This window comes from Homarus americanus, unplaced genomic scaffold (genome assembly GCF_018991925.1).
Source record: "Homarus americanus isolate GMGI-L3 unplaced genomic scaffold, GMGI_Hamer_2.0 scaffold22250, whole genome shotgun sequence".
NCBI lineage: Eukaryota > Metazoa > Arthropoda > Malacostraca > Decapoda > Nephropidae > Homarus > Homarus americanus.
In genome coordinates this window covers 1,183,952-1,201,821 of record NW_024741189.1, presented here as the reverse complement: position 1 = coordinate 1,201,821, position 17,870 = coordinate 1,183,952, and the positions used below count along the sequence as shown (strand labels likewise).

The window sequence follows — 17,870 nt, the reverse complement described above, 5'->3', positions numbered from 1 at the left end:
CACAGCACAGTGTGAGCCACACCACAGTACAGTGTGAGCCACACCACAGCACAGTACACAGTTATTACACACCCCTGAACCATACACAGCCACAGTTCTACACCCCTGAACCATACACAGCACTACACCCCTGAACCATACACAGTACTACACCCCTGAACCATACACAGCACTACACCCCTGAACCATACACAGCACTACACCCTGAACCATAACAGCACTACACCCCTGAACTACACAGACACAGTACTACACCCCTGAACCATACACAGCACTACACCCCTGAAACCATACACAGCACTACACCCTGAACCATACACAGTACTACACCCCTGAACCATACACAGCACTACACCCTGAACCATACACAGCCACAGTACTACACCCCTGAACATACACAGCCACAGTACTACACCCCTGAACCATACAGCACTACACCCCTGAACCATACACAGTACACACCCCTGAACCATACACAGTACTAACCCCTGAACCATACACAGCACTACACCCCTGAAACCATACACAGCTCTACACCCCTGAACCATACACAGCACTACACCCTGAACCATACACAGTGCTACACCCCTGAACCATACACAGCACTACACCCCTGAACCATACACAGCCACAGTACTACACCCTGAACCATACACAGCACTACACCCCTGAACCATACACAGCACTACACCCCTGAACCATACACAGTACTACACCCCTGAACCATACACAGCACTACACCCCTGAACCATACACAGCACTACACCCCTGAACCACACAGCACTACACCCCTGAACCATACACAGCACTACACCCCGAACCATACACAGCCACAGTTCTACACCCTGAACCATACACAGCACTACACCCCTGAACCATACACAGCACTACACCCCTGAACCATACACAGCACTACACCCCTGAACCATACACACTACACCCCTGAACCATACACAGCACTACACCCTGAACCATACACACAGCACTACACCCCTGAACCATACACAGCACTACACCCCTGAACCATACACGCACTACACCCTGAACCATACACACAGTACCACCCTGAACCATACACAGCACTACACCCCTGAACCATACACAGCACTACACCCTGAACCATACACAGCACTACACCCCTGAACCATACACAGCACTACACCCTGAACCATACACAGCACTACACCCCTGAACCATACACACAGCACTACCCCTGAACCATACACAGCACTACACCCTGAACCATACCAGCACTACTACCCCTGAACCATACACAGCACTACACCCTGAACCATACAGCACTACACCCCTGAACCATACACAGCACTACACCCCTGAACCATACAGCACTACCTGAACCATACCACAGCACTACACCCCTGAACCATACACAGCACTACACCCCTGAACCATACACAGCACTACACCCTGAACCATACACAGCTACACCCCTGAACCATACACAGCACTACACCCCTGAACCATACACAGCACTACACCCCTGAACCATACACAGCACTACACCCCTGAACCATACAGCACTACACCCCTGAACCATACACAGCCAGATAGAGTTGAAGGGTCTGGGGTTCACTGAGACAGCCACTCTTGTTACATCAACACCTGAGAACTACAGTAGCCAGTGAGGGGGGGCACCACTTAACACTACTGGATGATTCTTAACACTTGTCAACTTATAATTTATATAAAAGGAGACTTGATTTAAAAAGAAGAAGCTTTTGATGAATTAATGTATTTTAAACACTTTGATAATGATTAACATAAGATCCCATCTTGAAAAGTTGACTTTATAGGCTACACTACTGATGGTGTTGACACAGTTGTACATGTTGTTTATGTACTGTACTGTACTGTAGCTACATTATTTGATTTATAGCTACAGCATTGTGGGGAACATATAGTATTGTACTTGCTTATTTTTTTAACAGCTGATAAATGTTCTGTTACTTTTGCTTTACTTTTGCTTAACTTCATTACTCAGCTGGGCTAGTGATATTAGCTTACTGTAGATACAATATTGTTAAAAATGAAAAAAGTGTTGAAAGTCTTAGATTTTGAATTAATGTTTGTGTTTTGGTCAAACTGTGTGGGTGCTGAAGAGAAACATTACTTGGTGCTAGAGAGAGAACACATTACTTGGTGCTAGAGAGAGAACACATTACTTGGTGCTAGAGAGAGAACACATTACTTGGTGCTAGAGAGAGAACTTACTTGTTGCTAGAGAAGAACACATTACTTGGTACAGTACTAGAGAGAACATTACTTGGTGCTAGAGAGAGAACACATTACTTGGTGCAGTACAGAGAACACATTACTTGGTGCAGTACTAGAGAGAGAACACATTACTTGGTGCTAGAAAGAGAACATTTCTTGGTGCTAGAGAGGAACACATTACTTGGTGGAAAGACACCTTGGGCTGAAGAGAACACACTTGGTGCTAGAGAGAACACATTACTTGGTGCTAGAGAGAGAACACATTACTTGGTGGAGAGAGAACATTACTGGTGCAGTCAGAGAACACTACTTGGTTAAGAGAACACATTACTTGGGCTAGAGGAAACACATTACTTGGTGCAGTAGAGAGAACACATTACTTGTGCTAGAGAGAGAACATTACTTGGTGCAGTACTAGAGACATTATGGTGCTAGAAAGAACATTACTTGGTGCTAGAGACACATTACTTGGTGCTACTAGAACACATTAAATGCTAGAGAGAACACATTACTTGGTACAGTACTAGAGAGAACCTCTTGGTAGAGAGAGAACACATTACTGAGTGCTAGAGACACATTACTTGGTGCTAGAAGAGAACATATACATAGAAGAACACATTACTTGGTGTAGAGAAGACACATTACTTGGTGCTAGAGACACATTACTTGGTGCTAAGAGAGAGAACACATTACTTGGTGCTAGAGAGAACACATTACTTGGTACTAGAAAGAACACATTACTTGGTATAGAGAGAACACATTACTTGGTGCTAGAGAGACACATTACTTGGTACAGTACTAGAGAGAGAACACATTAGCGTTGCGAAAACATTACTGTAGAGAGAGAACACATTACTTGGTACAGTACTAGAGAGAGCACATTATGTACAGTACTAGAGAACACATTACTTGGTGCTAGAACACATTACTTGGTACAGTACTAGAGAACACTGTGCTAGAGAGAACACATTACTTGGTACAGTACTAGAAGACACATTACTTGGTGCTAGAGAGAGAACACATTACTTGGTACATAGAGAGAGAACACTCTAGAGAGAACACATTACTTGGTGCAGTACTAGAGAAGAACACATTACTTGGTGCTAGAGACACATTACATGGTGCTAGAGAACACATTACTTGGTACAGTACTAGAGACACATTACTTGTACTACAGAAACACATTACTTGGTGCTAGAGAGGCACATTACTTGCAGAGAGAGAACACATTACTTGGTACAGTACTAGAAGGCATTACTTGGTGCTAGAGAACACATTACTTGGTGCAGTACTAGAGAACACATTACTTGGTTAGAGAGAACACATTACTTGGTGCAGTGAGAGAGAACACATTACTTGGTGCTAGAGAGAACACATTACTTGGTGCAGAGAGAGAACACTTACTTGGTGCTAGAGACACATTACGTGCTAGAGACAGAACACATTACTTGGTTAGCTAGAGAGAACACATTACTTGGTGCTAGAGAGAACACATTACTTGGTGCTAGAGAGAACACATTACTTGGTGCTAGAGGAGACACATTACTTGGTGCTAGAGAGAGACACATTACTTGGTGCTAGAGACACATAGAGAGAGAACACACTTACAGTGCTAGAGAAGAACACATTACTTGAGTGCTAGAGACAGAACACATTACCGTTGCTAGAGAGAACACATTAGTAGGTGCTAGAGAACACATTACTGGTGCTAGAGAGAGAACACATTACTTGGTGCTGAGACAGAACACTTACTTGGTGCTATAGAGAACACATTACTTGGAGCTAGAGAGAACACATTATGGTGCTATAGAGAACCTGGAGAGAAACTTCAAAGAACATTACTTGGTGCTAGAGACAGAACACATTACTTGGAGCTAGAGAGAGAACACATTACTTGGTGCTAGAGAGAGAACACATTACTTGGTGCTAGAGAGAGAACACATTACTTGGAGCTAGAGAGAGAACACATTACTTGGTGCTAGAGACAGAACACATTACTTGGTACTAGAGAGAGAACACATTACTTGGTGCTAGAGACAGAACACATTACTTGGAGCTAGAGAGAGAACACATTACTTGGTGCTAGAGAGAGAACACATTACTTTGAGCTAGAGAGAGAACACATTACTTGGTGCTAGAGACAGAACACATTACTTGGTGCTAGAGAGAGAGAACACATTACTTGGTGCTAGAGAGAGAGAACACATTACTTGGTGCTAGAGAGAGAACACATTACTTGGTGCTAGAGAGAGAACACATTACTTGGAGCTAGAGAGAGAACACATTACTTGGTGCTAGAGAGAGAACACATTACTTGGTGCTAGAGAGAGAACACATTACTTGGTGCTAGAGAGAGAACACATTACTTGGTGCTAGAGAGAGAACACATTACTTGGTGCTAGAGAGAGAACACATTACTTGGTGCTAGAGAGAGAACACATTACTTGGTGCTAGAGAGAGAACACATTACTTGGTGCTAGAGAGAGAACACATTACTTGGTGCTAGAGAGAGAACACATTACTTGGTGCTAGAGAGAGAACACATTACTTGGTGCTAGAGAGAGAACACATTACTTGGTGCTAGAGAGAGAACACATTACTTGGTGCTAGAGAGAGAACACATTACTTGGTGCTAGAGAGAGAACACATTTGGTGCTAGAGAGAGAACACACATTGGTGCTAGAGAGAGAACACATTACTTGGTGCTAGAGACAGAACACATTACTTGGTGAGAGAGAACACATTACTTGGTGCTATAGAGAGAACACATTACTTGGAGCTAGAGAGAGAACACATTACTTGGTGCTATAGAGAGAACACAGTACTTGGTGCTAGAGAGAGAACACATTACTTGGTGCTAGAGAGAGAACACATTACTTGGTACAGTACTAGACAGAGAACACATTACTTGGTGCTAGAGACAGAACACATTACTTGGAGCTAGAGAGAGAACACATTACTTGGTGCTAGAGACAGAACACATTACTTGGAGCTAGAGAGAGAACACATTACTTGGTGCTAGAGAGAGAACACATTACTTGGAGCTAGAGAGAGAACACATTACTTGGTGCTAGAGACAGAACACATTACTTGGTACTAGAGAGAGAACACATTACTTGGTGCTAGAGACAGAAACACATTTGGTGCTAGAGAGAGAACACATTACTTGGTGCTAGAGAGAGAACACATTACTTTGAGCTAGAGAGAGAACACATTACTTGGAGCTAGAGAGAGAACACATTACTTGGTGCTAGAGACAGAACACATTACTTGGTGCTAGATACAGAACACATTACTTGGAGCTAGAGAGAGAACACATTTCTTGGTGCTAGAGAGAGAGAACACATTACTTGGTGCTAGAGAGAGAACACATTACTTGGTGCTAGAGAGAGAACACATTACTTGGAGCTAGAGAGAGAACACATTACTTGGTGCTAGAGAGAGAACACATTACTTGGAGCTAGAGAGAGAACACATTACTTGGAGCTAGAGAGAGAACACATTACTTGGTACTAGAGAGAGAACACATTACTTGGAGCTAGAGAGAGAACACATTACTTGGTGCTAGAGAGAGAACACATTACTTGGTGCTAGAGAGAGAACACATTACTTGGAGCTAGAGAGAGAACACATTACTTGGAGCTAGAGAGAGAACACATATTTGGTGCTAGAGACAGGTACCACATTACTGGTGCTAGAGACAGAACATTACTACTTGGAGCTAGAGAGAACACATTACATGTGTGCTAGAGAGAGAACACATTACTTGGTACAGTACTCAGATAGAGAACACATTACTTGGTGCTAGAGAGAAAGAACATATTACAGTAAAAGCAGAGAGAACACATTACTTGAAAAGTGAGAGAGAACACATTTGGTGCTAGAGAGAGAATTATTGATGGTGCTAGAGAGAACACATTACTTGGTGCTAGAGAGTGAACACATTACTAAAAAGTTAGAGAGAACAGATTACTTGGTGCTAGAGAGAGGAAATACATTACTTGGTGCTAGAGAGAGAACACATTACTTTGGTGCTAGAGAGAGAACACATTACTTGGTGCTAGAGAGAGAACACATTACTTGGTGCTAGAAAGAGAACACATTACTTGGTACAGTACTAGAGAGAGAACACATTACTTGGTGCTAGAGAGAGAACACATTACTTGGTGCAGTACTAGAGAGAGAACACATTACTTGGTACAGTACTAGAGAGAGAACACATCACTTGGTACAGTACTAGAGAGAGAACACATCACTTGGTACAGTACTAGAGAGAGAACACATTACTTGGTACTAGAGAGAGAAGACATTACTTGGTGCTAGAGAGAGAACACATTACTTGGTGCTAGAGAGAGAACACATTACTTGGTGCTAGAGAGAACACATTACTTGGTACAGTACTAGAGAGAGAACACATTACTTGGTACAGTACTAGAGAGAGAACACATTACTTGGTACAGTACTAGAGAGAGAACACATTACTTGGTACAGTACTAGAGAGAGAACACATTACTTGGTGCTAGAGAGTGAACACATTACTTGGTGCTAGAGAGAGAACACATTACATGGTGCTAGAGAGAGAACACATTACTTGGTACCAGAGAGAGAACACATTACTTGGTGCTAGAGAGAGAACACATTACTTGGTGCTAGAGAGAGAACACATTACTTGGTGCTAGAGAGAGAACACATTACTTGGTGCTAGAGAGAGAACACATTACTTGGTGCTAGAGAGAGAACACATTACTTGGTGCTAGAGAGAGAACACATTACATGGTGCGAGAGAGTGAACACATTACTTGGTGCTAGAGAGAGAACACATTACTTGGTGCTAGAGAGAGAACACATTACTTGGTGCTAGAGAGAGAACACATTACTTGGAGCTAGAGAGAACACATTACTTGGTACTAGAGAGAGAGAAGAGAACACATTACTTGGTGCTAGAGAGAGAACACATTACTTGGTACAGTACTAGAGAGAGAACACATTACTTGGTACAGTACTAGAGAGAGAACACATTACTTGGTGCTAGAGAGAGAACACATTACTTGGTGCTAGAGAGAGAACACATTACTTGAGAGAGAGAACACATTACTTGGTGCTAGAGAGAGAACACATTACTTGGTGCTAGAGAGAGAACACATTACTTGGTGCTAGAGAGAGAACACATTACTTGGTGCTAGAGAGAGAACACATTACTTGGTGCTAGAGAGAGAACACATTACTTGGTGCTAGAGAGAGAACACATTACTTGGTGCTAGAGAGAGAACACATTACTTGGTGCTAGAGAGAGAACACATTACTTGGTGCTAGAGAGAACACATTACTTTGGTGCTAGAGAGAGAACACATTACTTTGGTGCTAGAGAGAGAACACATTACTTTGGTGCTAGAGAGAGAACACATTACTTGGTGCTAGAGAGAGAACATTACTTGGTGCTAGAGAGAGTAAACACATTACTTAAAAAAGCAGAGAGAACACATTACTTGGTGCTACAGAGAGAGAACACATTACTTGGTGCTAGAGAGAGAACACATTACTTGGTGCTAGAGAGAGAACACATTACTTGGTGCTAGAGAGAGAACACATTACTTGGTGCTAGAGAGAGAACACATTACTTGGAGCTAGAGAGAGAACACATTACTTGGTGCTAGAGAGAGAACACATTACTTGGTGCTAGAGAGAGATCACTACAGTAATATTTAAACTATACTGTACCTTCATCACTCAATAAGACCTGAAGTAAAGTTACTGTATAAGGCTTATGAAGTGTGTTGCTAGTGACATCACGCAGACATTATGGGTGCCTCACAGTTGGTGTTCCAGGCACGACTGTCATATTGTGTCTATGACCAACAAACTGAAATATCCAAAGATGTATGTTTCAAGTATAGATTACAGTCCAGTACAGTATAATACAGTATAATGCAGTATAGTATAATACAGTACAGTACAGTATAGTTTAATAAAGTACAGTGCAGTATAATTCAGTATAGTATAATACAGTACAGTATAATTCAGTATAGTATAATACAGTACAGTACAGTATAGTATAATACAGTACAGTACAGTATAATACAGTACAGTATAATATAATACAGTACAGTGCAGTATAATTCAGTACAGTATAATACAGTACAGTACAGTACATTACAGTATGATACAGTACAGAAAAATACAGTATAATGCAGTACAGTACAGTATAATACAGTACAGTACAAGTATAATACAGTACAGTATAGTACAGTACAGTATAATATAGTGCAGTACAGTATAATACAGTACAGTATAGTACAGTGCAGTATAACACAGTGCAGGGGCTTGTCAGAAGGTACAGTTCCCTTCACTAGTGTGTTTACAGGGGCTTGTCAGAAGGTACAGTTCCCTTCACTAGTGTGTTTACAGGGGCTTGTCAGAAGGTACAGTTCCCTTCACTAGTGTGTTTACAGGGGCTTGTCAGAAGGTACAGTCCCCTTCACTAGTGTGTTTACAGGGGCTTGTTATATAAACATTTCACATACAGTATTACATTAAGATATTTGTTTTAATATTATTTTACTTTGGTTCCATAGTATGTTTATTCTTGTGACTTTCCTTCTGTAGACTGTAAATAAACACAGGGCTGCCACACTGCACAAACCCTGACAAGCCCCTGTAAACACACTAGTGAAGGGGACTTTACCTTCTGACAAGCCCCTGTAAACACACTAGTGAAGGGGACTGTACCTTCTTATTTAGCACATTGACGCATCAGATAAGAAGATAATACTGTATTACAACCGACTACATTGTGTATGTTGAATGTTTAAATTAATGCCCCACATATTTTGTACTTTGTTGTAAGGATGTCATAACATTATTACATTCAATCCTTTTACATTTTGAGATTATCAATTTGTTGCTTATCATAATTCACTTTTTGTTTTTTTGCTTTTACTTTCCACGATGCTTCTTGTGGTGTGAGATTAATGGTGATTAGTCAGCCAGCCATCCCATGTTTTACGTGCTTCACTTCTTAGGCTTCCAGATGCCATCATTAATTTTATTTTTTTCCATTGTAATGGTGGAGGTGGAGTTGTCCTTTGTTTATATGTCTGTATTTACTAACGACTTCCTGTCTCCCCCTGCCAATACTACCAGCCAGTGGACGTTGCAGATGTAAGTATAATGCTTGGTATGGTTAACTTCTGCTATCTCAAAGTGATCTGTCATCATATTTATTTAAATTATATTTCATCTCTCTTCTTGCATTGATGACCTATAGTTGTTGTGGAAAACACACACACACACCACACACACACACCACACACACACACACCACACACACACACACACACACACACACACACACACACACACACACACACCACACACACACACACACACACACACACACACACACACACACACACACACACACACACACACACACACACACACACACACACACCACACACACACACACACACACACACACACACACACACACACACACACACACACACACACACACACACACACACACACACACACACACACACACACACACACACACACACACACACACACACACACACACACACACACACACACACACACACACACACACACACACACACACACACACACACACACCACACACACACACACACACACACACACACATACACACACACACACACACACACACACACACACACACACACACACACACACACACACACACACACACACACACACACACACACACACACACACACACACACACACACACACACACACACACACACACACACACACACACACACACACACACACACACACACACACACACACACACACACACACACACACACACACACACACACACACACACACACACACACACACACACACACACACACACACACACACACACCACACACACACTGAACATTTATAACTTATTTTATGGGTTAACTTATGGAAGGTTAGAGAAGAGTAGGAAAACACGGCCCCAGTCACTGGCCCCCCAGAGGCAGTCGTTGTACTGTACTGGGAGAGTTGTTTATGTCCTCCTTTTCACCCTTACCCAGTAGCTATGGACTCCCTACCTCCTCCCCCCCCCCTCCATAGGTTTTAAAATGGAATGCAAACAACATGAAACATTCACCAATGATGGCCACCATATAAGAGTTAAATATGGCTCTGGATTGACTTTCCTCTGCATGCTGTTTTCACTTAATATTGCCCAACCTAAACTAATGTAACTTGAAACAAATCCGACCCAACTAACTTAAATGCTACCCAACCCAGTGCTACCCAACCCAGTGCTACCCAACCCAGTGCTACCCAACCCAGTGCTACCCAACCCAATGCTACCCAACCCAATGCTGCCCAACTCAACTCAACTCGAAACCAAACAAACTCATCATCAACATTTTACAACCTGAGGGCAGAGCTGTTCGGGCTGCACGGTCTCTTGTCAGGTTCTTAACTCTAATGTCATTTCTCACAACCTCTCCCCATGTTATTCTTGGCCTGCTCCTGGCTCTCCTCTCCTCCACATACAGACTCCTGCACCTCTTGAACAAATCAGTCTCGTACATTCTCTCCACATGCCTAAACCGTCTCTGCTTTGCCTCTACACAGGACTTCACCAATATTCTCAATACCCAACTGCCCTCTTAGCTCTGAATGGCACCTCTTGTCCTTCAGTGTCACATTACACATCCACTTCAACATTCTTATTTCAGTTCACTCAAGACTACTTATGGCATCTTCTTTAACTGCCCAAGTTTCACTGCCGTACAACACTCAGTACACCTCTTGTGTACCCACCTACCACACTCACTGTACCCACCTACCACACTCACTGTACCCACCTACCACACTCACTGTACCCACCTACCACACTCACTGTACCCACCTACCACACTCACTGTACCCACCTACCACACTCACTGTACCCACCTTCCACACATTATACAGATGCTGCCAACACCTTCCACACGTTGCCACTCTCCACCACAGGTCCCTCACTAATCAGTACTGTTCTTTTCACCACATTCACTCTCAGGACCTTTGAGTCTATTCCATCCTTCTGTTTCTTAAATTTCTCCACTGCCTCTACAATACTATCAGCACTACAACAACTGACCAGTCCCATCATATTGCCTCCAGCACCATGATAAACAGAAGGGGGCTCAAGACACACCCCTGATGAACCCCGACTTTAACCTCATGTGCTATTTACTCTCACAGTAGTTTTTTGAGCCCTCATATAATGCCATAACCACTTGAACTAGACACTGCTTGACCCTTACCTTTGTGCTACTTCATGTGGTACCCTCTCAGATGCCTTCTGTAAGTCTACAAATGTGAAGTCCATGTTTTTCCCCTTCCCTACCTTTTTCTCTTGTATCTTCTGGCCATAAATAATGCATCCGTAGTATCCCTACCTGGCATGAACCCAAACTGTATTTTGTTAATGTCCACTTTCCCCCCATTTAATTTCTTGATATCACTTTCTACAACTTTCATGACTTGATCTAGTAGCTTTAGGCCCCTGCAATTCCCATGTTCAAGTGCATCACATCTACTATTGTAAGTGTTCACAATTCCATTCTTCCACCAGTCTTCTGGAACAGTACATTCCACCGTGATTGCATTAGTCAACTCGGTCACCACTGACACGCCTAAATTGTCTGATACGTTCAGAATTTCTGTTACTATCCCAGAGCTACCAGCTGCCTTTCCGATCTTCACCCATTCTCAAAGTATCCAACCAGGAGCGAACTCTTAGCAATGGTTTTAAATTAGACAAATTTAGATTTAGGCGCGAAATTGGTAAACATTGGTTTGGAAATAGAGTGGTGGACGAGTGGAACAAGTTACCAAATATCATCATTAACTCGAATACGCTGGATAGCTTCAAACATAGGTTGGATGGATATATGAGCAATAGGGGTTGGGTGTAAATGGGACTGCCCAGTTTGGGCCAATAGGCCCGCTGCAGTTTCCTCCATTCTTATGTTCTTAATCTTTGGGCAGAGTCTCAACCCAATCTAAGGCAAAATGAAATACTGGTAAACCCAAACTAACCTAACTCACCAAACCTAACCTATCACAACCCAACCTATCTCTCTGCACCTTAATTCAATGCAGTGCAATAAAGCTCAGCCCAGCCTTATCTTTTATCCTGATTTATTCTTATCAGTCTTCCTGTACAGTTGGGAATGCTGTACAGATGCCGTAGCTACTTCACTCCTGAGCAGTTGCTTCAAGTATATAAGGGATTCATTCGTCCTAACTTGGGGTACAGCTCTCATATCTGGGGTGGCTCTTCTGTCCAACTGTTAGATAGGGTGGAATCAAAGGCATTTCGTCTTATTTACTCTCCTCCTTTAGTTGACAATCTCTCTTCCCTTTCTCTTCGCCGCAATGTTGCTTCACTCTCTCTCTTTTACTGGTACTTTAACGGGCAATGTTCGGTGGATTTGGCATCCTGTGTACTGCCGACAAGGCCGTGGGCTCGTAACACATGTCTTGCTCGCGGTGCCCACTGTGTCTCTGTGGATGTCGGTCACACGAGAATAACCCGTTATAGTACCTCCTTCTTTCCTCACACAGCCAAACTGTGGAATGCTCTGCATTCTTCTGTGTTTCCATACTTACCGTATATACTTGTCTATAATCCTCCCTCGTTTATAGGTCGACCCTGATGTTTTGACCAAGAAATCGTTAATTTATGATATTCCTCGTTTATAGGTCGACCCACGTTTTTGAGGGTAATGGAACAACTAAACCTTAAGTAAAAACACTCTACGTCCTATAAACTGAGGCTCGCCGTGCCTGAAACACAGAGTGCCGAAGGCAAATTGTTTACCATTTATTATTCCGACACTTTACACTGAAACGCGGGTAGTTTCAAAAAAAATATTGTATATTTCCATTCAAGTATTTATTCAAGTCAATAAGGGGGGAATATTATTGTAATACAACAGATTTTTAACTGAAAACCATTCGAAAAGCGATTACGGTAACATCTTTTGAACGAAAGAGAAAGTCATTGCTTTCATCACGATTTTATCCCACTTTCCACTGTAATACGTACGTCATTTCAGCAAAAATATTACATTTCCGTGAATGTATTATATCAAGCACAGTATGAATAGAATATCACTAATATAACAGTATTTTAACCGAAAACTATTAAAAAAACGAGTAACATCTCTTGAACATCAGAAGGTTAGGTAAAGTCTCTTTTTTTCGTCATGTAGTTTATCCTAATTTACATTGAAATACATCACGTTTCAGCAAAACTACTATTTATTTCTGAGAATATGGAAATGTAATATTTTTGCTGAAATGACGTACTGTATGTATTACAGTGGAAAGTGGGATAAAATCGTGACGAAAACATTGACTTTCGCTTTCTTCCGTTCAAAAGATGTTACTGTAATCGCATTTCGAATGGTTTTCAGTTAAAAAAACTGTTGTATTACAATAATATTCTATCCTAATTCACTTGTGAAGTAACAGTTTTTTAATTGAAAACAATTCGAAAAACGTGTGTACCGTCTAGCACTCTAGCTTGTACGGCAGAGCCCTGGCCACGGAGGCTTTGCTTTTGCATCGGCCCTTCTTAAGCAGCCTTTAATTTCAGCGTACGTTGAAATTGTGTTTACCAGTATATTCTTATTTTCTTGCTTCTTATTTTCCAGAAATATGACAAGTTTGTATATATTACAATGTTACGGCACTTTTAATTTACAAGTATTCATTTTTAAAAATACAGAAGACACCAAACAAATACCAGTACGGATATTTGCGTGTCTCTCCCGCCAAAAAAGACCAAACAGCTGGTACTCTCTCCCTCAGCCCTACCAAAAATAGCCCAATGACATCTTTATTGTTTATTCTCTTCCAATTTCTCACTTTAACTGGTATTTTCTACTTCATATTGCCTACATCAGATAAACTACAGTAATTGAGGTTAGACACTGTTATTAATTTGATTACCGGGTCCTGGCAGGTGCCGTTAGAACCACCTGACCCTACCAACAGTGTTGCAAGTCAGACAGCATTTTTTTTTTTACATTTTTTGTGTCTCCATTTGTTAATTTTTTTCCTGTGGGGTTTGCACAATAGCAAACCGTTTTACCTACAGTATTGTAAAACGATTTGGGAAAAGAAATACTCGGTAACTTAAAATTTTAAACCGAAAATCTTGAAACTTGCAACTGTGTGCTGAAGACGATGACAAGGAAAATTATTTTGATGGATTTTCATGAAAATATTCAGAAATATGGTATCGTAGTATTTATTCAAGTGAATTAGGATAGAATATTATTGTAATACAACAGTTTTTTAACTGAAAACCATTTGAAAAGCGATTATAGTAAAATCTCTTGAACAATGAAAAGCGAAAGTCATTGTTTTCGTCACGATTTTATCCCACTTTCCACTGTAATATGTACGTCATTTCAGCAAAAATATTACATTTCCATATTTATTTCTGAGAATATATTCGTTCAGGCACAGTTAAGGTAAAATATACTTGTGACATAATATTTTAATGAAAATATTTAGAAATATGGTATCGTAGTTTTCTTTTTGTTTAAAATTTAATTAACAAAGATTGATGTTTCAAATTTAATGAACAAAAATTTATGTACAGTATCTATAAATAAACTTTTAAAAATGAATACTTTATGTTTTACATCGTCCTGTGCATACCATACCATGCATTTGGCTACTTTGAGCTTGCTATGATGACGCAAGAGATCTGCCCTGGCAACTGTACCGACACTCACAGCTGGTGGTGCATCGTTTTCAACCTAACGAAACTATTACCCGTTTAGAGGTCAACCCCCAATTTTTTGCCCAAAAAATGGTCTTAAAAACTCGAACTACACACAGGTATATACGGTATATACAATGTCTCACTTTAAAAAGATGGTTTTCTGGCAACTTTGTGGTGTAGATTAACATAGTATGACCTTTTTCTTCTCTATTTTCAATTTATTTCTGTTTTTATTTTTTTGCCTCTCCAGGCCCCGTTATGGGTCGTTCGACCTGTGCCCGAGTGGGCTAATTCCCGTAAAAAAAAAATAATAATTCTTCTTTCTCACTTGTGTACTCTGGCTGAGGCAATGCTATACCTTCCCCAATAGTTTCAGCATCACAGTCTTGTACAGTACTTTATGTGTAACTGGTGAAAGCCAAACCTTGCCTAACCCATATAAGCTTATCTAGGCTTACCTAACTTAATCTGATGTAACCTATGCTAATATAATGTATCTTAATTTAATGTGGCTGTAATAATTCAATTTGACCTAACTTGTCCTAGCCTAATTTAACCTAAGCCACACATTTGATTCTTCTGCAATTTTCCCTGTTGTTGGTGCTTCAACATTAATTTGAGAAATGTGAAGATAGTGGGCTGGGTGTGATGCTGGGGCACTTCTTGAGTCAGCACTACAGTGCTTTTACTAAAAGCCTTCAGCATTGCACATTGGTGGGAATATCACATCATCTTATGCCTTGTATAGATAGTAACATAATTTGGTGACTACTGTAGCTACACCACCTTGTACTCTAAAGAGGGCATCTTGGAGAGCCTAAGATCATTCTGTTGATAATCCTTCTGTAAAACCTATACCCCAGACTAGTACAGTACAGTACAGTACAGCACAGCACAGCACAGCACAGCACAGCACAGTTCAGTACAGTACAGTACAGTACAGTACAGTACAGTTCAGTTCAGTTCAGTACAGTACAGTACAGTACAGTACAGTACAGTACAGTACAGTGCAATACAGTACAGTACAGTACAGTAAAGTACAGTACAGTACAGTACAGTACAGTACAGTACAGTACAGTACAGTACTCTTGTTACCTGACCAATCACTGTCAAATCATCTAGTAGTCTGTGGCAACTCCTTGCCTTTAAGTGTCCATACATGCTCAGTTACTTTAACTCATACTGCATCATGTACCTTCAGCTGTGACACCTCACTGGAAAGATTTGACAGTGACACTGTTCTGATCTCTCCCTGTGCTGTCCATGTGCTAAAATAAATCTGTGGCCAGATTGTTCACTTAAGTTACCTTGATGATGCACTAGATAAAAGAGTTATTTTATATGTGTGTTAGCAGAGTGGGAAAAACAACTAAATAACATAGATAAGGGTGGATGGAGTGCACCTTCATTAGGCTACACTATGTTATTTAGGCTAGGTTGTGAAATGTGCACATGAGAATTGTTAAACACGAAGACCGTGGCGTCAGGTGGACACTGAAGGCCAACCATCTTAATGTGTAGAAGAATTCATGAGATACACAAACTTAGTTTTGCGTCTCGTGGTGTGAGTGTTCCTCCTCGTAGACTCGATTCTAATGTTTTGGGACAATAAACGCTCATTTAGCGCTTTAGCTAATAACCTGCTTTTCCTTGGTCAGATTGATGGAGAGAAGAATAACATTTTTAATCACATACAGAAGAACTTATTGATCAGGGAAGGAATATTTACACATGGTAAAAGTGTCCAGGGAGTTGGCCATTATGGGAACACCTTTCTTTCTTTATTGATAGTTATAATAAATTTTCTCTTGTTGTTGTTAGAGGATAAAAAGCTTTGGTGAGCTCACATTAATATTGTTTCTCTTGATGAAGTGTTCTTAATTATGGCCAAGCTGAGCTGATATTTTAGACTCACATGTTGCTGTTACACCTCTCTCCTGCACTCTGGTCTCCATATGTTGTCAGACTCACTGTCTAACTTTCCTTTTCACTTTGAAGTTTTATGTCATCTTTAAAATTACTTAACATGTCTGTACAGTCACTCCAAAAGCTATCTTTAACAAATTGTGTGAGAATATGATTCAACAGGCGAAGGATTTTGACAACTTTCCCAAGACAACAGTAAGTCACTGTTCATTCTGTTCTGACATTCATCGACCCCCCCCCACCCCCCCAAGTAAAGATTATATTTTGAGTGACTGTACTGTATGTGGATTAAGTGTGAGGTAGTAAATAATGTTTTTACTGATAACATTGGCCCAGGTAGACTGTGAGATATACTGTACTATGGTAATCTAATAAAATGTACTACTCATTGTCCACTTTATAATATATTACACACACACGTACGTGTACTACTACTACTACTACCCTGTACTTTGCTGTCGTTCGGAATAGAGTATGACGATCATCCAGCTCTGATACAATGAGAAGACTTATTGCGGATGTCACCTTTGTTGGTGAGCTCTGAGGTGACTAGAGAGGGCTACATCTAGTGTGGGAGGGGCAGCAGCAGCGTCTTTCAAACGTTGGTGCTTGTCTGCCTCAGCACGCAGTCGGGCTAACTCGAAAGTATTAACACCTTGTGTGGTGCTCCTCCAAGTGTTACGCTGTGGAGAAATCGTCTCCAAGGTAAGGGGGTTAATTTGGCACTTTTTCAGGTTTGTCTTAAGACTATCCTATACCTTTTCAGGTAGGTGACTGTAAAGTAGCTGCTTTGGCAGTCTACTGTCACCCATGTGGGTAACATGGCCAGTCCAATGTAGTTGTTCATGGATAATGGTAGCCTCGATGCTCCTACAGTTGGTGTCAGCAAGAATACTGGCATTTGTTCTCTTGTCTTCCCAGC

The 17,870-nt window shown here is 41.1% G+C and overlaps 1 protein-coding gene across 1 annotated transcript in view; it reads left to right on the top strand.

The window, feature by feature from the left end:
• LOC121875650 (sorting nexin-6-like) overlaps positions 1-17,870 on the top strand; it is a gene marked incomplete in the record, with an annotated part of 89,095 nt that overhangs the window by 55,658 nt on the left and 15,567 nt on the right. The window contains 1 exon segment of the mRNA XM_042380271.1: positions 9,370-9,393. Within this exon segment, the coding sequence (XP_042236205.1) occupies positions 9,370-9,393 (24 nt within the window).